Source organism: Geotrypetes seraphini, chromosome 10, assembly GCF_902459505.1.
Source record: "Geotrypetes seraphini chromosome 10, aGeoSer1.1, whole genome shotgun sequence".
In the NCBI taxonomy this organism is placed as follows: Eukaryota; Metazoa; Chordata; class Amphibia; order Gymnophiona; family Dermophiidae; genus Geotrypetes; species Geotrypetes seraphini.
In genome coordinates this window covers 22,870,273-22,896,591 of record NC_047093.1, presented here as the reverse complement: position 1 = coordinate 22,896,591, position 26,319 = coordinate 22,870,273, and the positions used below count along the sequence as shown (strand labels likewise).

General features: G+C 47.0%; 1 protein-coding gene across 5 annotated transcripts in view; it reads left to right on the top strand.

Annotated features, from left to right (window-relative positions):
* The window catches only part of TOM1L1 (target of myb1 like 1 membrane trafficking protein), a 108,864-nt gene that overhangs the window by 64,552 nt on the left and 17,993 nt on the right, over positions 1-26,319 (top strand). For all 5 annotated transcript variants that reach the window (XM_033961329.1, XM_033961331.1, XM_033961330.1 and 2 more), the window contains 2 exons: positions 10,495-10,648; positions 16,049-16,145. In XM_033961329.1, the coding sequence (XP_033817220.1) occupies positions 10,495-10,648; positions 16,049-16,145 (251 nt within the window). The remainder of the gene's footprint in view (positions 1-10,494; positions 10,649-16,048; positions 16,146-26,319) is intronic.

Below are 26,319 nucleotides of genomic sequence, written 5' to 3'. Positions count from 1 at the left end.
TCAACGGTGACAATTCATAACTGGTCAATAGTGACAATTCGTACTTGCATATGAGAATTCATACTTGCCTATTCCACCTTCAGACTAGACAGGATTGCTGGAAGACCTACTTAACTCACAGAACAGTGAAATTGGTCAATGACAATCAATGAACAGTGAGAAACCAACTGGTCAACAGTGACAAATAGTACTTGCATGTGAGAATTCATACTTGCCTATTCCACATTCAGTCTAGGAAGGAGTGCTGGAAGACCTACTTAATCAATATCTATAACACCCTACTTGAACAGTGTTTGTCGATATTTATAACACCCTAATTGATCAGTGTTTGTCAAGGCTGTGCTAGTGGTTGCTGTCCCTCCCGGGAGGGAACCTGTGCTTGGTGAAGGTGTGCATGGAGGACCAAGTGGCTGCATCGCAGATGTCCCCTATTGGTGTGTGGTGCAGATGTGCCGTTGTGTTGGCTATGGTTCTGCGCTGGTGGGCGTTGGCTCCCACCTGTGGTTGATGCGCTTTTCTATAGGTGAAGGGGATGTACTCTTATATCCAGCGCGCACGCCTGCGTTTGGTGGCCGGAAGTCCTGGTCTGTTTTGGTCGTAGGAGATGAACAATTGAGGCTTGTCTAATCTGCTGCATAGTCAGGGCCTGCACACAGTCCAGGAGGTGTTGCTGAGGTGGCAGTGTGCCTCCCTGTGGGGAGATGTAGAGTGCCAGGAGGCACGCTGAAGCCGCCTTCGGCAAGAATCGGGGGTGGGTTCTGGGTACCACCCTGTTCTCATGAGGGAGTGTGTCGGTAGACACGATGGTCAGGGTTTTCCCAGCCAGGAAATCGGGATCTGCCTCCCCCAAAGGTTTGAAGGGGTCGAGGTGAGATGATGCGGCACCAAGTTGAGGTCCCATCTGGGCGGTGGTGGTCTGACCGGTGGGTGCAGATTGGACAGTCCCTTCATGAAATTTTGTGATTACTGGATGCCTCGACACTGGTTTGCTGTCTAGGCCAGCGTGGTATGCCGTGATTGCACTTAGGTGGACCTTGATGGAAGTGGGTTTTAGGTCCCCCTGAGATAAGCTCAGTATGTACTGCAGGATGTCCGGTATGGGGCAGTTGTAGGGGTCTCGCTGCGTGTCTGTGCACTGGTAGCGGAACCTTCTCCCTTTCAACCCATAGCATTTTCTGTTGAAGGTCTTCTGGCTGCCATAAGAGTGTGCTCCACATCTTGTGGTAGGTTCATCCTCTCATCATCCATGCGGTCAGGGCTAAGGAACGCAGGTCGTGGTGGAGGGGGTAATGAGAACTGCACTGAACGGGAGCGGGGAGAGGTGGGTGAACCGCTATCCTTTGCCGGAACGGGAACCATGGTTGCAGGAGCCCGAACAGGGCAATCATGATCACCGTTGCTCTGTCCTGAAGAATCTTCTGCAGGACTTAGGGTGTTCCAACTCACAGACAGACCGTCGGGGCCGAGACGGCGATGGGTTGATCTCTTTGCGCAGAAGGTCGAGTATTTTAAGTTCGGTTCGGTTGCAAACAGGTCGATGCTCGGTGTGCCCCAGGTACTGAAGATCTTCTTCATCGCCGCTGGGTTGAGACACCACTCATCAGGATCCAGCTGGTGGCTGAGTCTTTCTGCCAGGTCGTTCTGCTCCCACAGGAGGTAAGTTGCCTGGATGGTGCATTGAATGGAGTTGGAGAACTCCCTCATGTGGCAAGCTTCCTTGCATAGCGAGGTTGACCCTGTCCCTCCCTGTTTGCTGATATAGTGCGAGGCCACCTGGTTTTCTGTTTGGGTGAGGACTGCCCTGCCTGTTTGAAGGTTTCGAGGGCATTCCCTAAGGCCCTGAGCTCCAGTGGGTGGGTGTTCAGAGGTTGGGTACACTGGTCCCAGTGACGTCTGAGGTGCCCTTTCAGGGATCACATGAGTAGTCTGGTGTGCTGCACAACAAAGACCGGAGCGTGCTGACGATGAGCTGCTGGCAGGGATGCACTGGGCCAGGGACGTCATGGCGTCGATCTGGTAGTCCCGTAGGATGGCCTTGGTCTGCGTGGTGGTCGATGACTGCCCAGATGAACGATATCCCCTGGGTGGGTATCAGGTGGGATTTCATGTAGTTGATGAGGAACCCCAGTTCTTGGGGCTGCCAGCTGTCGAGATAAGATAGGACGCGCACCCCTTGAAGGCGAGGATGTGCCACTGCCACGCACTTTGTGAACGCTCTTGGAGCCGTTGAGAGTCCAAGGGGCAGGACCTTGTACTGGAGGCGCTGTCTTGGCTTTAGGAGAGACGATGCCTCCTGTGGGCTGGGTGCATGGGATACTAGCCAATACTTGGGCTGTAACAGGGCCAAGACTGTACCCAGAGAGTGCATCTGGACCTTGTGTATGCATCTGTTGAGCTTACCGAGATCCAGGGACGAGCGTTGTCCTTGTCCATGGTGATGCGGGGGTTCCTGGAGTAGAAACCCCTTGGTGATCTCCTCTGTTCGTCACCACCTCTATTGATTCTGCCGAAGCAGTCCTCTCCTTTCTGCAGGAAAGTTGGGTCGTCAGATGGAGGGTGCCCCGCCCACTCGGGGGGGGGGGGGGCGGGAGTGGAGACGAATTCGGAATCCCTGCTTGATAATGCTGAGGGCCCACTGGTCGATGGTGATCCTGGGCCAAGCCTTCGCAGACAATCTGATCCTGCTGGGCCGGAGGGTGGTCAAGGTTCTATTTTTGTCTTGGGGAAAGGGCTGCCCTTGGATGCCCCTGCCCCTCGGGCGGTGCTTGTTTGCGTAGCAGTTATGTTACTGTTGCGAGTGCTGGGGCACAGACTGCTGCCAGTGTGGACTGGCTCAGTTGTGAGCTGGAGTCTCTATTTTATTTTATTTATTTATTTCCTCTCACTGGCCTCCTGATAAAGCCGCATCTGGAACTGGAGCGCAGCAATTCGTGCGCTCAGCGTTGCGCCCTCGAAGGTCTTTTTCCCCGTGGAAACCAGGGTTTTTCAGGTCCTTCCCTGACGGGGGTTGGAGGGGGGGGGTCGTGCTGCCCTGTTTCTCTTAAGCTACCGCAGTGTCCATGTATGGCTGCTGCGGGTTGTCGAATCCCTGGGCTGGAAAGATCTGGTACTTCAATCCCAGTCTTCTTGATGTTGGTTGCCCTGAGGAGGGAGTCAGCCAAATCTCGTCTCTGCAGTCCAGGAGGTTCTTGTGGACTGGAATCGCCACTGCCTGCGTGAAGTACTGGTACTGGTAGTTCAGGCCTTGTAGTACTCTGTCTTGGGTACTTGTTGTCCACCCACGTGGGTCTTGAGAAAGGCTGTGAGTTTCTGGAGGGACTTGGGGTGAGTCCTCGTTTGTGGGTTTTTGTTTGTTTGTTTTTTTAGTAAATATTTATTTATTTTTGTGGGTGGTGACTCGGGGCGTGGCTGGAGGCTGGTGTGTAGCTTGTTCCTCCGTTGCTTGGGTGCATGGCATGCCGCTGAACCGCGCCATGTTGTTGTGCGTGGCTCCCTCTAAAGGGGGACATAGTGGGGAGTGTAGCCCGCTGAGAGAGGAGTGGGTCAGCAGGAGGATTAACTGTGGCTGCTGGTCCCACCCCTGGTGGTTCGCAGGTTCATGTGCTGCTCCATTTGACTGGTTGGGTGGCTCCATGTACCCCACCGCCCTTCTCTGTCCTTCTTGAGAGGGGGGGAGAGCCTGCAGAGAAGGGGCAGGATGCACCCCTTCATCTGTGCCAGTGCACCTGGCTGCGTTTCCCACTGTGCCTGGAGGCAGAGAAAGAGGAGTGATAATGCCTCTTGAGTGGGCTTCTGCTGCTGTACTGCCTGTTGTATATTAAACTGTACAGCGCTGCATATGCCTTTCAGTGCTATAGAAATCATGAATAGTACAGAGTCCCTCATGCTAGCTGGAAAAGCACTCTGCCTAGGTTTTATGAAGAGCAAACAGCTTTTTAGACTGAGGAGTTTCAAACCCCCACCCTTGGAGAGGCATGGTCTGACATGCCGCATCTCTGAAGATATCAGCACCCTGCTGAGAAAGGCAGACTCCTCATTCCCAACCTGAGAGGGGGAGGGGGAGGGGGCGGGGTGGGAAAGGTGTGAATTGTAGACTCTGCAGGACCCCAAGAGGGAAAGAAACATCGAGTTTGTTTGTTTTTTTTTTTTTTCAGCATGTCCTTTATAAGCTGAACTCTGGGGCAGCATGTCTCCTACTGGGGGGAGAGGTCTGCAGGTCCCCTCCAAGGGAAAGAAGCATGGGAGATTCTTTCTCCTTAAATTCAGATTGGGAGGAAGGTGGGGCAGAGCCCTCGGGGCTGCAACAGATTATCAGAGGTTTTCTCAAAAACAAGCAGATAGGACTTACCTTTGAACCCCAATCGGCTCCCTGCAGAGGCTGGCTGAAAGAGACAGCATGCCGTCTGGAGGGTGAAAGCCCCGATCTGTTGCTTGCAGAGGCTGTGGATTTACGCAGCAGCATGCAAGACTCCTATCGGCTGCCCTGCAGAGGATGGCTGTGCGTGGCAACATGCAGGGATTCCTGGAGAGATCTCTCGGTCTGGCGAGACTCCTATCAGCTGCCCTGCAGAGGCTGGTTCTAAGCGGCAACATGCAGGGATTCCGGGAGATATTTCTCTACCGGGCCAAGTGCAGGCGGGGGGATTAGCTGAGCCAGGGCATCCTGGAGGCTCCTTGCCACTGTAGCATGTGGATCCCCCGCTGCTGCATTCTGATGAGGATGGCTGCTGGAGGAAGATTCTCGGGCCTCACTTCTCTTCATGCCCTGCGGAGGCTGGCTGTAAGCAGCAACATGCAGGAACTCCTGAAGAGATCTCTCGGTCTGGTGAGACTCCTATCGGCTTCCTGCAGGGGCTGGCGGCTAACGACAGCATGCAGGACTTCCGGGAGAGATTTCTCGACCGGGCAAGTTGCAGTCGGGGGGGTTGACTGAGCCAGGATGTCCTGGAGGCTCCTCACCGGATTCGTCTGTGGATCCCCCGCTGCTACGCTCCGATGAGGATGGCTGCTGGAGGAAGATTCTCGGGCCTCACTTCTCTTCATGAAGTGTCTCAGTGCCCTCTTCCTTAGCTTGCGTGCATGTGGTGACATGTGCGCACAATGCAAGCCACACGGAAACCTCGAGCGCCGGATCCAATCAGTGGGCGCACAATTCATGAGGATCCAGTGTGTTCATCCTCCTCCTGCATTCCAGTTGTTTCTTTAGATGATTCAGGCATCTTCAAGTTGATGAGTAGAAAAGTTGTAATGGAGAGCTGTAGAAAAATCCGACCGATGGGAACGGGCGGAAACTAAAGACTGGGGATTAGGGGGAAGCAGGGGGAAATGGGTAGAGCTCGGGCATGCCCAGTGGGGCCCGGGCACTGCACGTGCTCAGAGAAAAAAAAAAAAAATCTCTCTGAGCTATTGGAGAGCTTATCCACAAATTGGGAGGTGTTGGGACAACACCCCATATGTGGCTGACTCATCCTGCTTGTCCTAGGAGAACCAGGATTATGGCTTGTAACACAGAGGCTTCTTAACACAATGGGCATTATTCAGATATTCTGTTTCCGATCAGGTCAAATGGCTCTATTTTATTGTTTCTGTGAAATCTAATGCCATCAGCTCTTTTTTCCTTTGTTTGTTTGTTTTTGTTTTAATTGCATCTTTGTCTTTTCTTTGCTGAGAGCATTCTTTTCTCTGCATAGCATCTAGATGGAAAAATTTGGAGGGGTTAAAAAAAAAAGAAGAAATCGGGCATGGGGGACAAAGGAGAAATAGGGATGGGCTGTTGTTTGCAATGACATGAGAAATGTTAATGACATATCCCGTATCATTGCATGTCGTTAATTAATGAAAATGAGCAAAAAAAGAACCCTTTTCTTGTTTTGCTGATATATTGCATATTCTTGCCCGATAGTGCATACCTGTGCAAACCATTGTGCATGCAACCACTGGAAAAGAGTGCACTCTCTTTGCAAAGAGGATGAACTAATAGAAAGGGGGGTGCACCTTTAACGATATTGCTCCCCGAAATTGAAATGAAGGGAAACCAAAATAAAATGGGCATTGCTGCAATTAACCTGGTAAATCAAACACAAATTTATGGACTGCCCAACTAGCCACAGATCAGTGAAATACCTAAGGGGCCTTTTCACTAAAGTGTGGTAAACATTTGCACTTAACACGTGTGCAAAAAGAATAATAGGCAGTAAGTGGAAAGCCTGTGTGCTGTTTAGGGCATTCTGCACAGAATATTTATTGCATAGGAGCCAACTTTTCAAAATGATTGGGGGTGCTCAACTCAGCACAAATTACCAAGCCAATAGAAAGGAAATTCAAGCATGGTGGGCTGTCTTTAAATAAAAGCATAGCAGATGGTGCATATTTGAGAGTGATTTGAAAGGTTTGGTAAAAAAAATAACCACATTTAGGGCTATATACTTAGTCCAGCAGAGATTCCAAATTTTTTTCGTATCATAGGAAAAATAGCTTACAAAAACTCCCCCCTTCAAGATCCATTACCTCATACTGTCTATCCCTATCCCCCACCCCATCCAGAGTAGAAGTATTTCTCATTCCTGTGTCCCGCACACTTCTCTTTCTCCCTCCCTCCCCCGTCCAGTAAATGAAAAAATTTCTCATTCCCTGGGTCCAGCACCCTCCTGTCTCCCAAATGTTCAAACCTTCGCCTTCTCCCTCTCCCTTCCCATGGTCCTTCTCTTTTACGCCATTCCTTGATCGCACAGTGCCAAAGCAATTACACCAGCTCTGACTTGGGGCCTCGGTCTTCCCTGGAATGTGTCCCTCCCCCATAGGAACTCAATCTCCCCGTCCCATCCCCACAAGTTTTATTACTCCCCCTGCCCCATTCCTGTAAGTTCTGCCTTAACCGCACAAGCCTCGAACACTTATGATTTTAAAGTATCTGAGGCTTGTGCAGATGAGGACGGAGCTTAGGCATTGGTGGAATGAGGCATTATGACATCACAATCTGAGCTCTAGAATATTGCTACTTATGATTTTAAAGTGTTTGAGGCTCGTGCAAATGAGGACGGAGCTTGCAGGGATGGGAAAATGAGTTCCCACGGGGTTAGGGAAAAATTTGTCCCTGTGCCATTCTCTAGTGTACACTAATTGTCGTGATAGCATGGTAATTGTTCCTGCTCTTGCATGATCAGTAAGCTGTACTAATTTACATGGTGGCTGCCTAGCACCCTTTAGAAAAAGGGATCCTCAGTCTTTGGCTCGCCTACCAGTGGCTACAGTGAATTTCCTAAAGCAACGCTAAGCCCTATAGGTGTACACTCCCTGTTCGAAAAAACTATTGACATTTCCAGGTGTGTCAGTGGTGTGATAACCTTTGTTTTACTTATGAGGTTTCCTCTTAAAGAAAAGTCACTGCAAATATCGGTGGTTTTTCTGCCCAGGTCAAATACACAACATTTATAACAATCATTACAAATTCATGTGACACGAAAGTGAGCTTGAACTTGACTCATTTCCACTGGCTTCTACATTAGACTCAAGTTTCATGCACAGATTGCAGGTAATTGCTGTCCTGATATGGCCACATGGCTTCAGCCTAGATGTCTAAAAATATCTAGATCCCATGAATATGTGGAGGGCCATTTTTGAAAAGGATGTCTGAGTCCGTCTTGGACATTTACCACTAAACGTCCAAAGTCGGAAGCACAGAAACATCCATTTTCAAAAGCCAAATTGCTTGATATCCAATCCTCTATAATAAAACCCTAACCGCGCATGTGCACTTAAGAGACTGTGATCCCTGACGGCGTGCTGTGTTCTTCCGAGGCCATATTCTATTTGCGGCGCACGCCAGCTTGTGACGGCTGTCGGCATGTGCAGTCATTTGAGCGGCGGTGGCGGTTTCATTCCTGATCGCTGGCGCCTAGAGAAACGGCTGGAGGGTGTCTTGCGGGTGCTGCGAGGTGTCATATGCTGGTAAAAATTCCCTGCTGGAAGGGGTGCTGCTGGACACGGGGGAAGTACAAGGAAGGGAGAAGGGCTGCTGCTGGACAGGGGGAGCAGAGAAGAGGTGCTGCTGGACACGGGGGAGGTATAAGGAAGGGAGAAGGGCTGCTGCTGGACAGGGGGAGCAGAGAAGAGGTGCTGCTGGACACGGGGGAGGTATAAGGAAGGGAGAAGGGCTGCTGCTGGACAGGGGGAGCAGAGAAGAGGTGCTACTGGACAGGGGGGAGGTCAAACAAAGGGAGAAGGGCTGCTGCTGGACAGGGGGAGCAGTGAAGAGGTGCTGCTGGACATGGGGGAGGTACAAGGAAGGGAGAAGGGCTGCTGCTGGACAGGGGGAGCAGAGAAGAGGTGCTGCTGGACAGGGGGGAGGTCAAACAAAGGGAGAAGGGCTGCTGCTGGACAGGGGGAGCAGTGAAGGGGTGCTGTTGGACACGGTAGAGGTACAAGGAAGGGAGAAGGGCTGCTGCTGGAGGACACGGTGGAGGTACAAGGAAGGGAGAAAGGCTGCTCCTGGACAGGGGGAGCAGGCAATGGGTGGTGGTGGACAGTCGAGGAAAGGGAGAGCAAGAAAGAAAGAAAGACAGACACACACGTCTATTCTAGCACCCGTTATTGTAATGGGCTTAAAGACTAGTGTATGTGTATGTATATATATATAATTCTATGTGGATTAAGAATTATTCAGGTACTCAAGCATTTTTCCCTAACTGTCCCAGTGGGCTCCCACTCTGTCTAATGTACCTGGGGCAATGGGGGAATTAAGTGACTTGCCCAGGGTCACAAGGAGCAGTATGGGATTCGAACCCACAACCTCAGGGTGCTGAGGCTGTAGCTTTAACCACTGCACCACACACTCCCAACATTGCCAACTCTTAGGATGCCTGACTGTATACACCCCAGTTTTAACCATAGAAAAGTCCAAGGTGGAAATGTGTAAATCCAGACCATTTGGATGTGGGAGTGGCCATCATTGTGACATGCCAACCGGGCAGTGGGACACCTTGGAGGGCACTGCTGTGAACTTCACATAAAGAGTGCCAGAAGTACATCTCGCCCTTTTTGGGGAGCCCTCCAAAATGCCCCCAATCCTGTCTACCATCCCAATAGCCTTTATGGCTGCAGGTGGCACCTTTATGGCAGTATAGTAGGGTTTTAGTGGCCTCACACTTTCCACCATAAATGTAGTGGCTTATGGGCCTGGGTCCTCCTTTCTAGGGTTCACTAGCCCATCCACTGGGTTACTTAAGACACAATTTGTGATGCTCTACTTGGCTTTCCCATGCCAACTGCTGCTGTTCTAGAGACAGGTATGTACATTTTCATTTAGATTTTTGAGGGTCAGAGAGCAATGGGGGGTCATACCTTAAAATATCCAGTGGTCAACTGGTCAGTTTGGGTACCTTTGTGGCACTTAGATGCTTCTAAAACAGATTTAGCTCCTAACATCTAAGTTCCGTCCAGGATATCTTGGGAAATGTTTGATTATTGCCACAAGACGTCCAGCGATCACCTGAATTTCCTGGCAAAATCATGCTTTTTCAGCCTCCACATGCTGAAGAGAGTTAGATCCTATTTTCACCAAAAACATTTCACCGTCCTTGTACAATCCATCATCCTATCCAAACTCGACTACTGTAATGCCATTTATTTATGCCTAACAAAAAAAAGTCTTCGCAGACTCCAGCTTATCCAGAATACTGCAGCCAAGCTGATTTTTGCTAAACGCAAATTTGATCACGTCTCCCCACTACTTACCAATCTTCACTGGCTCCCAGTACTTTCCAGAATTCATTTCAAATGCTCCTGCCTGGCGTTCAAGATCATTCACGGCATCCTTCCGCCCTTAATCCCTCTATCCTTCCTCGCCCTGACGCCTGCTACCACCAGATCAGCCCACAGACATAAACTATCCTTCCCCTCTCTACACGGCATCCTCTACGCAGGAAAACTGGGAAGATTCCTCCTCCAAAATCACGGGCCTTTGGAACGATCTCACTATCCCGCTGCAGAACCTGGGCTCCCTCCAACTATTCCGAAAATAACTGAAAACCTGGCTTTTCTCTAATATATAACATCTCTTCTCCCGTTACATCCCCTCTTTATATATGCCCTTGTAAATCTTTCTCCTCTCTCTTCCTATATTTTTAAGCTTTGTAAACCGTGTCGAGCTCCACTCCCGTGGAGATGATGCGGTATATAAACTTAAGGTTTAGTTTAGTTTAGTAAGTTAAGCACACCAAAAGCCTGCCTATAACACACTTCTCAAAATGCCCCTGGAACTCTGAATGCACAGCGGGCAAAACACCTTGCTAGACGTCCAGAAAAACAGCTCCAAACATCGTCACATGGACGTCCCAGCGATTAGGACATCCAAGCGCTGACTTTTGATGGTTTTTAGACATTTCTAAATTTTGATTAGGAGCCCCATAGATATTATCTGCAAAACATGAAATATCGTAGAAATGCTGAACTAAAGGCATGTCATAAACTTTTTAATGTTGTATTTTTCATTAACAGAATCGTAACACTCCGTCAGCTCCAGCAAGCGATTTAATTGACCTCAGCTTTAGATCTTCGGTTTTTCATGCGGACGTCCCATCAGCAAGACACGAGAGGCTGACGACAGGCTCAGAAATCCCAGCGGTGAACACTTTATTGCCACCGTTTGCAAGTCAGTAAACATTTAACGACCAATAACATAGCCAGATAACAATCGTAGAGAGATAACAGCTTTGTTGGCAGGCCACTTTCCTCCTTTCTCAACCCCACAGTATCCAACAAGTGGCTCCTAGACGAAACTGCGCGAGACTATTGCTTGCGGACAAACCCGCCCAGACAATCGTGCGCAGGACGGCAGCGCGCTGGATTTCAACACTATTTTAAAGCGCTGTGAGGGGGGGGGATCTACCACTTTAGTTAGAAATGTTGGCACTCCAGTTTGGGGGGTTTGTGTGGGGGATCCCCCCCATTACAAAGGAAACAGCCTTTTTCCCTGTTTTGTAGGGAAAAATGACTGTTTGCTCTGTATTGGGGGTTCCCCTCCACCCCACCCCCAAAGGGAGCACCAACATTTCTAAGTGGAGGGAGGGGGGTTCCACTCCCACAACACCTCTCGGAGCACTTTAAAATAGTGTTGAAATCCAGCTTGCTGACGTCCTGCGCACGATTGTCTGGACGGGTTTGTCTCGCGTGCTTTTGGCTGGACACCCAACAAGTGCTGAGTGGAACAGTATGAGTACTGAGAGTCTGATAAGAAAAGCAACCACAGGCTCATCCACATGTTTTACCACAAGCTGAATACAGGCTGTACGCGCCAAGTAATGCAGAGAGGACTTTGGCGCAGGTGTCAGTTCACATGAAATATACATCCATATGTTGTATTGAAACGTGTGCTAATGAGCTAATTTAGGTATTCTGTGCCATGCAGAGAGTATGCCACTCTTTCAATGCAGGCGCAACGTGAAAATTTTTTTCACTAGGGTCCAGGGTGGCATAGTAAGGGGGTGGGCGAGTGGGGGTCCTCCCCAGGCGCCATATGGGTGGAGGCGCCAGCACCCCTCCTCCTCTCTGCCCCCTCCCATTCCTCCCCTCCATGCGCGCGCCTTCCCCCTCCCCCTTGCCCCATACCTCTAGTTGAAGTTGTTCACGGCGGTCAATGATGTCCTCTTCGCGACCCTGTTGGCTCTCCTGACGATGTCACTTCCGGGTGCCGCGCATAGGAAGTGACGTAGGAGGGAAAGCCAAGGGGGGGATCGCGAGAAGCCCGATGTTGACCGCCGCGAGCAACAACTGTAACTAGAGGTTCGGGGAAAGGGAAGGGAGTGCGCGTGGCAGGCGGGATCGGGGAAGGAGCGGGGGGCGGAGACGAGGGTGGGGGAGGGGCACCACCACCCCGGGCAACCTTTCACCCTCGCTACACCGCTGTGTAGAGGGTTTTGTGGGGATGATTTATGGTAACTGCTGGGTTTTTCTTGTTTTGCCAGCCAAAAGAGGCCCCCTCAAGTTTTAAAGGCAGATGGGAAGTACACTTTTCCCTCCGTATTCGCGGTTTCAGCAATTGCAGTTTCGATTATTCACAGTTTTTAGCTTGCTGGCTCCTCCCCCCAAATTGCATCAGCTTGCATAGAGAAATCTCTGATTCCAGGCGTTTACAGAGAAAATCGACGATTCCCGGCACTTTCTTCACCGTGTTTTGCATCTCCTTCAGGAACAGACCATGTCTCCCACCATGTTAGTCGCGGTTTCACCATATTCACGATGGGTTTTTTAAAATAGAAAACAGCGCATAACATATGGAAAAGTTATTTGCGATTTTTAGCTTGCTAGCTCCTCCCCCCAAATTGCATCAGCTTCCATAGAGAAATCGCTGATTCCAAGCGTTTACAGAGAAAATCGTGGATTCCCGGCACTTTCTTCACCGTGTTTTGCATCTCCTTCAGGAACAGGCCAGGTCTCCCACCATGTTATTCGCGGTTTCATCATATTCACGATGGTTTTTAACAGAAAACAGCGAATAATTTTATTTTATTTCTTGTATACCACTATACCGTGAGGTTCAAAGCGGTTTACAGTAAAGATGCATTAAAGATACAAATAAAATAAAAATAAATAAAGATAGGTACTTGGAAGTTCTCTAACTGTCCCAAAGGCTCACAATCTAGCTAAAGTACCTGAAAAAAATAAATAAATAAAATAAAAAAATTTTTAAATGGTAAAGATAGAAAAGATAAAAACAAAGATAGAGACAAGATATTAACATCCCAACAAGTATTCAGTGAATAGATTAAATTAGGATTACAGAATTGAGGTTCAGATTACATTAGATAGGAAATTATTTCATAACATATGAAAAAGTGGTTTGCAGTGTTTCTGTATTTGTGGGTCTGTTAATCCCCTATCACAGCGAATACGGAGGGAGAAGTGTAACAAACATGTGTCGGAACAAAACCGAAAGTGTCAGCACACGTGGGCGCTTGTTCCGTGCCTAGGCGCAGAAGAGCAAGGGCTGATACTTTTCGGGTTTTGTTTGGACATGCGCACAAGAAACCGTGCTTAATGTGAAACCTTTGGCGCAAGCACCCGACATGCTCCTCCCACATTTGCCGCAGGTTCTCTACACGAAACATTTTCATGCAGTTATTTTCTAGCATTCTGCAGTATTTCGGCTGTGGTAGAAGCTCCACAGCTCAGTTGGATTTTCAAGGATTCCACAATGAATATGCATGAGATTGATTTGCATGTACTGCTTCCATTGTATGCAGTTAGTTACAATTTGGTCACTTAGAGGCACTTTTTATCACAGTTTGACTCCGTCACCTTTAAGAGATATTTTCAACATTTATACACTCATAGAATATAATTTTTGACACCAGTCACTTTTTTGACTTTTTAATCACTACTCATCACATGTTATTCATAAATAAAGCACATGTCATTTTAGGACATATTCCAATCATTATTATTTCATTATCCATAGGACCCCTGAGGAAAACAGGGTCGTCGAAACATGGCCCGTGTTGGGTCCATAGTTCCCATCTTATGGGGTCCATAGTTCCCATCATATGGGTCCTAGACATTTTATGATGTGGATTTTTTGACTGTATCTTCAATAAAGCCTGCATCCAGGACATCTTCTCCAAAGCGTTTTTGTTTTTGGTTGCAGTTAGATCTCATACATATTCATTGTGAAAATCTTGAAAACCTGACTGGGTTGTGGCCCTCGAGGACCGTGTTGTTCACCCCGGAGCCAGAGCAGCCAAGTTATCCAGATCCAGGAGGGAGATTTTTTGGCCAGTCCTGGTTTTAAACTTACTCTACATTCCAAAGTAGTGTGGGGTTTGTAGTCCCTTATTCCACCCATTGAAATTAGCTCGTCCTGACAAATTATGGCAGTGTTTCTCAACTCAGTCCTGAATATGCATGAAAGAAATTTGCATATAACGGAGGCAGTGTATGCAAACTAAGTTTATGCATATACATTGTGGATATCCTGAAAACCTGACTGGCAAGGAGGTACTCCAGGACTGAATTGAGAAACACTGCCATAATTTGTCAGGACGAGGTTGCCAGAAATCCAGAACTGGTCTAAAATCTCCTCCTGGAACTGGGTAACTTAGAAGCTCTGCTGAGCCAGCCTAAAAGCTTGACTGACTGAAGGTCCCACAGGACAGGTTTGAGAACTACTGTTCTAGAACTCTGTTCTGACAGTCAAAATTCTGTCTCTTAGATCCTGTAAATATGCTGGCTTCATGGTATAAGAAATACAGGAATCCAGTCCTTGCTATACTCCAAGGCATGCATGTGAAATTACAGCACTTGGAAAAATCAAAACGACAAATCCAGGCATGCAAAAGACCTTCCAGGTTACCCAATACCATAAGAATAGCCATACTGGGTCAGACCAATGATCCATTTCGCCCAGTATCCTGCTTCCGTCAATCCAGATCACAAATACCTTGCAAAAATCCAAATAGTAGCAACATCTCAGGAGTGAGAGCGCAGGCCAGTTCTGAATGTCTGACAACGCTATCCAGATGCATTATGGGACCTGCTGGACTGATTTCAATGGGTGAAATCAGGGACCAGAAATCCCACGCTTCTTTGGGATTAAATTTCAAAACCAAGCCTGGATTAAAAAGCCTCTTCTTGGAACTGGGTAACTTGGAAGCTATGTTTGCAGAAATGTCAAGTTACTCACGTCTAGGCTGGAGAAAAATTAGTCAATCCTGGTACATCCCAAAGCAATGTGGAGTTTGTTGTGCCTGATGCTGCAAGACCCATAATACAACTGCATCTCAAAATCTGCAGCCTGGAACTGAGTAACTTGGAATCTCTGTATATAAATTAAGGTTAAGTCAGGACTTGCTAAGGCTGCTCTTAGGACACTGAGCCAGACGGCAGCCCTTCCTTCCTTTTCAGAAGCTATTGCTTTATCTCCTAAGATGGTGAGTTAATGCACATTTTACGAGAGAGTGGGTTCTTTCTTCTTTTTACAATGCAGCAGGTTATTGCCCCTGAAAAATGTGAGCTAACGAAATAAATGTAATCCAGCTAAACAGGTTTGTCCAAGTTCAGTCCTCGAAAGCGTGGTGGCTGAATGGGGCTTGGCCGATCGGAACGGGGCAGGCCTGGGGGCGGAGCCATGGCCCGGATTTTCCATTTGGAAAATCTGGTAACCCTACTCTGGCACCTAAGAAAAAAAACTTAGGTGCCGGTAATATAGACCAGGGTTTTAAAGACCTACATTATCGGCACCTAAGTTTGACGGAGAATCATGCATAACGATGCCTAAGGTCATCTCCACCCATAACTAGACCTTATTTGACCTAAGGCGCCACTAATGCCATGCGTAGATGCGATTCTGGTGCCTACTTTTTTTTGCAATGAACTTTTCATCAGTTTCTAATGGCGCAGTCAATTCCTGCGCTGATTAAAACGAATTAAAGCAATTAAGTTAGGGGGGCAGTAGGACGCCTACTGCTGCCTTAACTTGTGGTGCCATTTCTGGAATCCGGACCTTAATTTGCATGCGCATCTTGGGTGTGCGCGCAAATTTGAACAGGCAAATCTGGTCACCGTCTCTAGAATCCGGGGAACTCCCGTATGAGGAACGGCTGAAAAAATTGCAGCTCTACTCACTCGAGGAACACGGAGAGAGGGGAGACATGATCGAGACGTTCAAATATCTCACGGGCCGTATCGAGGTGGAAGAGGACATCTTCTTTTTCAAAGGCCCCACGGCAACAAGAGGGCATCCGTGGAAAATCAGGGGCGGGAAACTACACGGTGACACCAGGAAATACTTCTTCACCAAAAGGGTGGTTGATCGCTGGAATAATCTTCCGCTACAGGTAATCGAGGCCAGCAGTGTGCCTGATTTTAAGACAAAATGGGATCGTCACGTGGGATCTCTTCACAGAGAAAGGTAGGGGAGGGTTATTGGGGTGGGCAGACTTGATGGGCCGTGGCCCTTATCTGCCGTCTATTTCTATGTTTCTAATGTCTGAAAAGAGCAACGGAGATGCACGGAGTATGAAGATACATGATCAACAATGCGGCATTTATTTTTTAGATTTGGAGCAGATGGACGTTGCTGGTCCAGGAACGGCAAACACTTTCCTTTACCCGCAGCTGAATTTATTAACTGTAGGAGATACTTCATCTGCCTTGTAAGTACAATATTTTCACGAATGCTTTCCCAAGCTCGGTTTATATTTTTCAAGGGATAATGTTCCATGTGCTACTGCTATGGTCTCCCTTGCAGTTAAAATAATTTCTTTATTGTTTGCTGTGCCTATTGTTTTAAATTATCAAAATCTCTCAACAACCCCTCCAGACAGTGGCGTGGTGAGGGGAGGTGGCGTCCCTTCCCTGCCCCTCGTCTCTACTTCCCCGCACCTCCCTTGATCCCCCCCTGCCGCGCCTGCGCCCCCTTCCCCCTTAGCTCACTGCCGCGAGCAACAAGAACTTCAACGTGCTCCTCTCGACCCCGTCGGCTCTCTCTCTCTCTCTCTCTCTGTCGTCACTTCCTATGCGCGGCACCCGGAAGTGGTGTCAGCGGCAGAGGTGGCACGGGCGCGAGATGCATTTTGAAGTTGTTGCTCGTGGCAATGAACAACTAGCGGTGCGGGAGAAGGGAAAAGGGCGCGCGAGCTTGGCGGGGAGTGGGGAGAGGAGGAGAGGTGCCGGTGCCCCCACCAGCATGGCACCTGGGGCAGACTGCCCGCCCTTACTACACCACTGCCTCCACAGGCTACAAGGGGGCCAATGCAGAAAGTTACCGTGGACCTGGCAGTTTGGTTGCTACAGACTGAACATAAGGCTCCTTTTACTAAGGTGCGCTAGTGTTTTTAGCGCACGTGGGAAATTACCGCGCGCTACGTGGAGAAACTAATGCCAGCTCAATGCTGGCGTTAAGGTCTAGCGCGCGGGGCAATATAGCGTGCGTTATTCGCGCGTTAAAGCCCTAACACAGCTTAGTAAAAGGAGCCCATAAGTGTTATGTGCCAAGCATCGCACAGGTGGATTGTGCATGGGCATTAATTTGAACAGAATACAATCGGTGCGTATATTTTTCAAAAGTAATTAATTATAGTTACTACTTCTCCGCTTAAAAGTAATTAACTGCAGCAACTAAATTGCTCATTTAGGACAGTAATTGTTTACTAATTACAGTTACCTGCTTAAAGTAACTAATTGCTTTTCCTTTATCAATACCGCAGCCAAGAATACGAGGGGCCGCTGAAAAGTTTCTGGAGAGGATTTTCTGTCTGTTTATGAGATTTTTAATTGCTAGATTTGTCTGGTTTTGCAACCAGAAAGAAGCCCCTGCAAGATTCAAAGGCAGACGGAAGATAATAGACATAAGCGCTTGGCGGAACAAAACTGAAAGTGGAAATACACATTGGTGCCTGTTCTTCTGCTCTTAAATATGAGGCTCGCAAAAAAAATCCATTTGCAAACAATTTTTCATATCTAGGCGCAAAAGAACAGACACCAATGTGAATTTTTATTTGAACATGCGCACAAGAAGTTGCTCTTATCGTGAAACCTTTGTGTGAATGTGTCCAGCACTCTTCCTCCATTAGCTGCTAGGTTTCTGTGCATAAAATTTATAGCATATCAGCTTTTTATGTGATGCAGTATTACGTGGACAGTTGACCACGTGCTTAGACATCCACACACCACTCTACTGCGAGTCTTTCTGCATCACTCTACAAAGGTAGTAACATAACAATGACATCAAATTACAGTATAAAACTTTCAAACTATAAAAAAAAGCTATTTCAAATGGCCAAACTGTGCAATGTTTTCAGAATGCAGGGATATCACCTACTGCCTTTATCTCAATGGGATCTGATTCCAAGGTGAAGAGTTGTGTAGGAGAAAGCTCTACTGGGAGTAGTTTTCAGTTCGATGCCTTCCAAGATCTGCAAAAGATTCTTATTAGCATAAGAACATATGAAAAGCCTTACTGGGTCAGACCAGTAGCCCGTTCTCAAGGTGGCCAATCCAGGTCCCTAGTACCTGACCAAAACCCAAGGAGTAGCAACATTCCATACAGAATCCCAAAAAATAGCAAGATTCCGAAATTCCAGAAAGTAACAAGATTCTAGAATCCCAAAGAGCAGCAACATTCTTTGCTACCGATCCAGGGCAAGCAGAGGCTTCCACCATGTCTTTCTCAATAACAGACTATGAACTTTTCCTCCAGGTACTTGTCCAAACCTTTCTTAAAACCAGCTATGCTATCTCCTCATACCACAACCTCTGGCAACGCGTTACAGAGCTTAACTATTCTCTGAGTGAAAAAAATTTTTCCTCCCATTGGTTTTAAAAGTATTTCCCTCATATCTCTTTAACGTTCGCAGCACAAGCTGCAACCCCAACCTGCTGCTCATGCCAGCATTAGCTCTTCCTCTGATATCACTTCCTGGATCTGCGCCCAGGAAGTGATGTCAGAGGAAGAGCCGACGCTGGCGTGAGCAGCAGGTTGGGGTTGCTGCTCGTGTCGAGAATGATAAAGGTACGGGGGAAGGGAAGGGGCACGCGGCAGGAGGGGGCAGGGAAGGAGCGGATGGGGTGGGGGCGGGGCACCACTGCCCCGGGCGCCTCTCACCCTCGCTACGCCACTGGGGGCATGACTTTATAGAATTCCATTGCTTCAGGTATAAACACTGTAAAATCTCCAGGGCAGGAAAATGTCTACTGTACCTGACTATAACATGCCTTGAGAAACCAATGAAAAAGGTGTGAGCTAAATCCGAAATCCCTTTCTTACAACCTTTCAATTGGTAAGGACTTTTCAGCCGAAAAGTCAGTCGATTTTTTCAAAAGAGAACTCTTGCCAGTTCTGGCCTTAATTCTTTAAAGTCCACCTAAAGTTAGGCTTCGATATAAGTGCTCAACATAATTGATCAGTAGGTTTAATTGGTGCCGATGGTGGCACTCAACACCTCACCATCAACTTTAATCGGACCTAATTGATAGGCGCCCAACGTAAAATCGATTCTATAAAAAGAGTGCGCCTAGCCAAAAGCACCTACAGTAAAAGTGGGCTGTGGTTAGGGGGTGGCTCATGGGTGTGTTTTAGAGTTAGGCGTTAGAGAATGACATGGTGACAAAATTCATCACCGTCCCCGTCCCCGTGGATAACCACGGGAAATAATCCAATGTCATTTTTTAGTGTCTATTTCAGCCTCAGTCCTTCTACACCAGCATTCTTCAAAGCAAAGCTTGCGGGTCAGTGGTTGTGGCCATTCATACTCTGATTCTTATGTGAGCCAAGGAAAATGAAGCCATTGTGACATCACTGATGTGATTGGCTCTTAGGCACTGGTGGAATGAGGCATTATGACATCACAATATCTGCTCTGGATACCAGAGACTGTCATTCTGTAGTGTCTGTTTCAACCTCAGTCCTTCTACACCAGCATTCTTCAAAGCAAAGCTTGTGGGTCAATGGTTGTGGCCATTCATACTCTGATTCTTATGTGAGCCAAGGAAAATGAAGCCATTGTGACATCACTGATGTGATTGGCTCTTAGGCACTGGTGGAATGAGGCATTATGACATCACAATATCTGCTCTGGATACCAGAGACTGTCATTCTGTAGTGTCTGTTTCAACCTCAGTCCTTCTACACCAGCATTCTTCAAAGCAAAGCTTGTGGGTCAGTGGTTGTGGCCATTCATACTCTGATTCTTATGTGAGCCAAGGAAAATGAAGCCATTGTGACATCACTGATGTGATTGGCTCTTAGGCACTGGTGGAATGAGGCATTATGACATCACAATATCTGCTCTGGATACCAGAGACTGTCATTCTGTAGTGTCTGTTTCAACCTCAGTCCTTCTACACCAGCATTCTTCAAAGCAAAGCTTGTGGGTCAGTGGTTGTGGCCATTCATACTCTGATTCTTATGTGAGCCAAGGAAAATGAAGCCATTGTGACATCACTGATGTGATTGGCTCTTAGGCACTGGTGGAATGAGGCATTATGACATCACAATATCTGCTCTGGATACCAGAGACTGTCATTCTGTAGTGTCTGTTTCAACCTCAGTCCTTCTACACCAGCATTCTTCAAAGCAAAGCTTGTGGGTCAGTGGTTGTGGCCATTCATACTCTGATTCTTATGTGAGCCAAGGAAAATGAAGCCATTGTGACATCACTGATGTGATTGGCTATTAGGCACTGGTGGAATGAGGCATTATGACATCACAATATCTGCTCTGGATACCAGAGACTGTCATTCTGTAGTGTCTGTTTCAACCTCAGTCCTTCTACACCAGCATTCTTCAAAGCAAAGCTTGAGGGTCAGTGGTTGTGGCCAATTATACTCTGATTCTTCCCTCTCTCCTTAAAGAATGACATGAAGATGCTTTCCCGTGGTTATCTGCGGGGACGGGAACGGTGATGAATTTTGTCACCGTGTCATTCTCTATTAGGCATCTCTTTGCGAATAGGTGCCTAACTTTAGGCGAAGAAAACCTTGGTATGAATATGGTGCGCCTAAATGTTAGGACACTGAGGGCTCCTTTTACAAAGCCGCGCTAGCGAGTTTAGCGCGCGTGACTTTTAGTCACGCGCTAACCCCCGCGCTGGTCGAAAAAGTACCGTCTGCTCAAGAGGAGGCGATAGCGGCTAGCGCGGCCGGCGGTTTAGTGCGCGCTATTATGCGCGTTAAGCGGCTAGCGCGACCGGTGGTTTAGTGCGCGCTATCACGTGCGTTAAACCGCTAGCGTGCCTTTGTAAAAGGAGCCCTGAGCGCGCTAAGCATAATTCTATAATGAGCACCTACTTTTCTTTTTCTTATAGAATTGGCGCCAATATTAACGCCCAACTTTAGGCAGATTTTATAGCATCAGGGTCTCTGTGTCTATGAGCAAAAATGCTTAAGTATAGCTCACTGAATGCTTGGGAAAGAATTTTGCTGTGCAGATATCGGAGAATGTCAGAGGAGCTGATTCAGGCCTTGGACTCTAGCAAAGAGTGTCTGTCAGCAATGATGTGATTTACTGCGGATGTCAGTAAAGGTCGAATCAATCAATCAGACTGACTGATTCGATCTTTTGCAGGACATAAATCCTCCCTGTGCAGCGGAAGCATGGCTAAAGCCCAAGGCTCAAATCTTGGCTCCTGCAATAAATCTGTATCATTAGGGAAACTTGCAACAGGTATGAATGTGCACACTGTGTGCAAAAAGCTACAGATTTTATTTTGTGACAAACTGGTACATTCAGATAGCGACACCACTGAGGAAAAGGTGGGTTATGCAAGATTCCATAGCAGCCATTTCCTAATTAACTTCTAAGGTAACTACAGGACTAAGGAAGCATTCTGTTTATAGTGAATTTTAAGGGACACTCGTTGAAGTTACAGGGAAATACTTTAAAAAACAATAGGAGGAAATATTTTTTTCACTTAGAGAATTGTTAAGTTTTGGATCGCATTGCCAGAAGATGTGGTAACAGCGATTAAAGTAGCTGGCTTTAAAAAAGGTTTGGACGAATTCCTGGAGGAAAAGTTCATAGCCTGCTATTGAGGCAGACATGGGGGAAGCCACTGCTTGCTCTGGATTAGAGAATGACACGGTGGCAGTTACCCACAGGTAACCTGCTGAAACGGGAGGGGGGGGGGTAGGGGGAAGGGGGGAAGTGCTCACTGTGGGCACAGGGACAAGGCCATCCACTGCCCCGTGGAGCGGTGAAAGGCCTTGTCCCCGCAGTTAAGGGAGGGAAGGCGCACGGTCACAGATCGTGCACGGCCCCCTCCCTCCCCCTTCCCTTCGCAGCGCATTAGTAAAGAAACTTACTGAAGCTGGCGGAGATTGCCTGCCTGTGCCTGCAGTTACGTGTGTGTGGGTGGAAGCTTCTCCTCAGAGAGTGGTAGAAAACTGGGACGCTCTTCCGGAGTCTGTTATATGGGAAAACACCCTCCAGGGATTCAAGACAAAGTTAGACAAGTTACTGCTGAACAAGAACGTGTGCTAGTATGGCTAGTCTCAGTTAGGGCACTGGTCTTTGACCTAAGGGCCGCCGTGTGAGCGGACTGCTGGGCACAATGGACTACTGGTCTGACCCAGCAGCGGTAATTCTTAAGTTCTTAAGTTCCTGGAGGAAAAATTCATGTCTGTTGAGAAAGACATGGGGGAGGCCATGCTTGCCCTGGATCGATAGCATGGAATGTTGCTACTCTTTGGGATTCTAGAATCTTGTTACTCTCTCGGATTCCGGAATCTTGCTATTGTTTGACATTCTGTATGGAATGTTGCTACTCTTTGGGATTCTAGAATCTTGTTACTCTCTGGGATTCCGGAATCTTGCTATTGTTTGACATTCTGTATGGAATGTTGCTACTCTTTGGGATTCTAGAATCTTGTTACTCTCTGGGATTCCAGAATCTTGCTATTGTTTGACATTCTGTATGGAATGTTGCTACTCTTTGGGATTCTAGAGTCTTGTTACTCTCTGGGATTCCGGAATCTTGCTATTCTTTGAGATTCTGTATGGAATGTTGCTACTCTTTGGGATTCTAGAGTCTTGTTACTCTCTCGGATTCCGGAATCTTGCTATTCTTTGAGATTCTGTATGGAATGTTGCTACTCTTTGGGATTCTAGAGTCTTGTTACTCTCTGGGATTCCGGAATCTTGCTATTCTTTGAGATTCTGTATGGAATGTTGCTACTCTTTGGGATTCTAGAGTTTTGTTACTCTCTGGGATTCCGGAATCTTGCTATTCTTTGAGATTCTGTATGGAATGTTGCTACTCTTTGGGATTCTAGAATCTTGTTACTCTCTCGGATTCCGGAATCTTGCTATTCTTTGAGATTCTGTATGGCAGTGTTCTCCCTAGAATTTTTTTCCAGCCGGGTGGCATGAAAAAGTAGCCGGGTGGGGAAAATTAAATGTGTACTATTTTACTAGTTAATTTTTATTAATTATTTTCCAATGCTCAATATGACTTCCTTTTTTAAGGTTTGACACTTGTGCCAGAATATTTTTATTAAATTTAAGAAGTATCCAATTCTAGAAGTGAATAATTAGATATTTGCCCTCTTTCAAATGGTATAAACCAGTGTTCTTCAACCTTTTGACACCTATGGACCAGCAGAAATAAAATAATAATTTTGTAGACCGGCACCAGTCTGCGGACCGGCAGCTGAAGAACACTGGGCTAAGTCGTGGGCCAGACCCTGCCTATCTCCAACCAATCTCTGCTCTAGACCCTGCCCCCATAATAGTACTAATTGTAACACCATTTTTTCCATTCATTTTTCATATATACACACATACAATATAATCGTATTAACAACACATAATGGTTAACCACAAAATTAAACTACACAAAGCACACTATATGCTTCTCAATATTAATTCCTACCAGAACACAGATAAACCCCTATGCAAATAAGGGACCAAAAACTAAAAGTACTAATACATACAAACAAACCCTAAGATGCAAGACTCCGCAAGCAGTACAACCCCAGAGGAAAAGAAACAAATGCATTTCTCCCTGAACAGACAGCAGATGTAAATCAATCACTAAATTCAAAAATAGAATAATTCCCTCTACCATTGTCTCCCTCTCTCCCTGCTGTGCCTTGCTTTCTGGTCTTGCTTTCTGGTGTTATCTTCGGGCCGGTTCCTTCTTCCTCAGTGCTGCAGTGCACAGAGCTGTGGGCAGTGGCTCCTCGCACGTCCCGCACCTCATCTGGAAGCCTTCCCTCTGACGTTGCAATTTCATAGAGAAGGCTTCCAGTTCAGGCGCAGGACGCGCATAGGCACCTCTGCCCACGGCTTTGTGCACTGCAGCACTGAGGAAGAGGGAGCTGGCCCTAAGACAATGCCGCATCGATTGCACCGTGGACCAGTGGCTGAAGAGCACTGTCTGGGGCCTGATGCACGTGCCAGCCCTGTGGACCAGCAGGAAATTTCTAGGGGCCGGCGGTTGAAGAACATTGGAATAGAGGTTTAAAAAAGGGAACTACGTTAATGAAGTCATTAGGTTCAATCTAGCCATTTATTTATAAGAACATAAGAATCACCTCTGCTGGGTCAGACCAGTGGTCCATCGTGCCCGGCAGTCTGCACGTGCGGCGGCCCTTAGGTCAAAGACCATAAGTGAATGTCATTGGATAGCCCAGTCATAACGCCTGATCTAACAGAAAATCAGTGTCAGGACTGCAAGATTGCTATAATCTTCGGTGAAATTGAACAAGACTGGGCTATTCTGCCAAGAATGGGCAAAAACTACACCATCCCACTGTGCAAAACTAGTAGACACTTATTATACTAGTACAGAACTCGGAATAATCTCCCACATTTTATTACACTGGCCCTTAACCCTTTCAGGACCAAGGGACATATTTGTCCCATAATTTTAAAATCCTATAAATTTTGATTGGGATAGTCTACAGTTCTAAATTTGATATGTACGGATTCCATATGATACTGCCTTTATGTAAACAAACTGGTTCCGACATTCATTCATTAGCGTCGTTGCTAGATTGACGAGAAGATTCACTTGCCACACTGTCCATAAGCCAGAAGTGTGATTTTTTTAAATAAAAATAATGATATTTCACAAAAAAAATCAATTTTTTGGCATCTGCAAGCCCTTTTTACCATAAAAATGTCGTCAAAACCACAAAAATTGGCCTACGATCCTTATGGTCCTGAAAGGGTTAAGGACTGATTGCTGGAAAAGGGTGAAAAATAATGAGTATGGCACAAGTCTAGGGCAGGGAAGAACAATTAAAACATACAGGATTTTATACAGAACTTTTATAAACTCCCCAGGAATATTCCTTGCACAGCTGTGACCTTGACACAAAATGTCATTGTGAGGTGGCATACTGTATCGACCCAAGAGAAATCAAGGCATTGTCCCATCCTTCTGCTGCTAACCTCCTCAGACTCTCAAGTGTAGCCCAACCTGATTACACCAGTGAAGACAGAGCAAAAATAGTAAATGAAATAATAATTAAAAAACAACACATTTAACATGACCATGGAAATAATATCCCAGCAGCTACAGAATTTGACTTGACTGACAGCCTGCACGTTTTTCTACTGTTCTTGAGGTGTTTTGTTTTTTCCCTTTTAGCTTAAACGTGATACTAAATTGTAAGAAATAAAGAATTTGATTCATCAGACTGGTACACTGGATAATGTTTTAGCCCTGCCAAGTTTAAAAGCTTCTTACTTTCCCACAGGTTTCCATGCTTCTTTAGTTTTTCCAAAGATGCTGTAAAATATCGTCACATGAGCAAGGGCCCACCTTCCTTCCTTTCCCTGGTCTGGCATCTTCTTCTCTCCTCCCCCCCCCTTCCCCCCCTCCCGGTCGGGAGATCGTTACAGGCTAAGGTGGGAGATAGGTCAGCGATGCAGGGAAGCTGGCTTGCTTCGGACCTTCCTCGCTGCCTTCAGGGAAACAGAAAATAGGCAGCGAGGAAGGCCTGAAGAAAGCAAGCTTCCCTCCATCGCTGACCTATCTCCCGCCTTAGCCTGTAGCGAATCTATTTCTCGGACCTGCTTTATTCCTCTTAGGCACCTTCTCCCTCCTTTTCTGTGTGAAAGCAGCAATTACTGAAACACGCAGCTACTAGCTTCCGCCTCTACTCTTTCTGAAGAACCAATGTCCAGCCTGTCTTGCAGGATAAGCAGCAGAAAGAGGCGCACTCGGTCATAATGAGCGAAACCAATTAGAATAATAAAGCGAAACCAATCAGAAAGAGGCGCACTGGTCATAATGAGCCTGCAGTCCCTGCCTCCAATTGCAACTGTAAAAACTAAACAGCAGTAGGAAATTTAAAAAAAAAAAGTAAAGCTGAAAACCCGCTTGCTGGGCTTTAAAAAAAAATAAAAAAAAAAAGTCAGGCTTAGACAAATTTGCAACCGAAATGACAGCCGGGCGCTCATCTAAATTAGCTGGGCGGAGCGCCCGGCTAAAAGGCCCTAGGGAGAACACTGCTGTATGGAATTTTGCTACTCCTTGGCTAGAGTCTTGTTACTCTCTCAGATTCCGGAATCTTGCTATTCTTTAAGATTCTGTATGGAATGTTGCTACTCTTTGGGATTCTAGAGTCTTGTTACTCTCTGGGATTCCGGAATCTTGCTATTCTTTGAGATTCTGTATGGAATGTTGCTACTCTTTGGGATTCTAGAGTCTTGTTACTCTCTGGGATTCCGGAATCTTGCTATTCTTTGAGATTCTGTATGGAATGTTGCTACTCTTTGGGATTCTAGAGTCTTGTTACTCTCTGGGATTCCGGAATCTTGCTATTCTTTGAGATTCTGTATGGAATGTTGCTACTCTTTGGGATTCTAGAGTCTTGTTA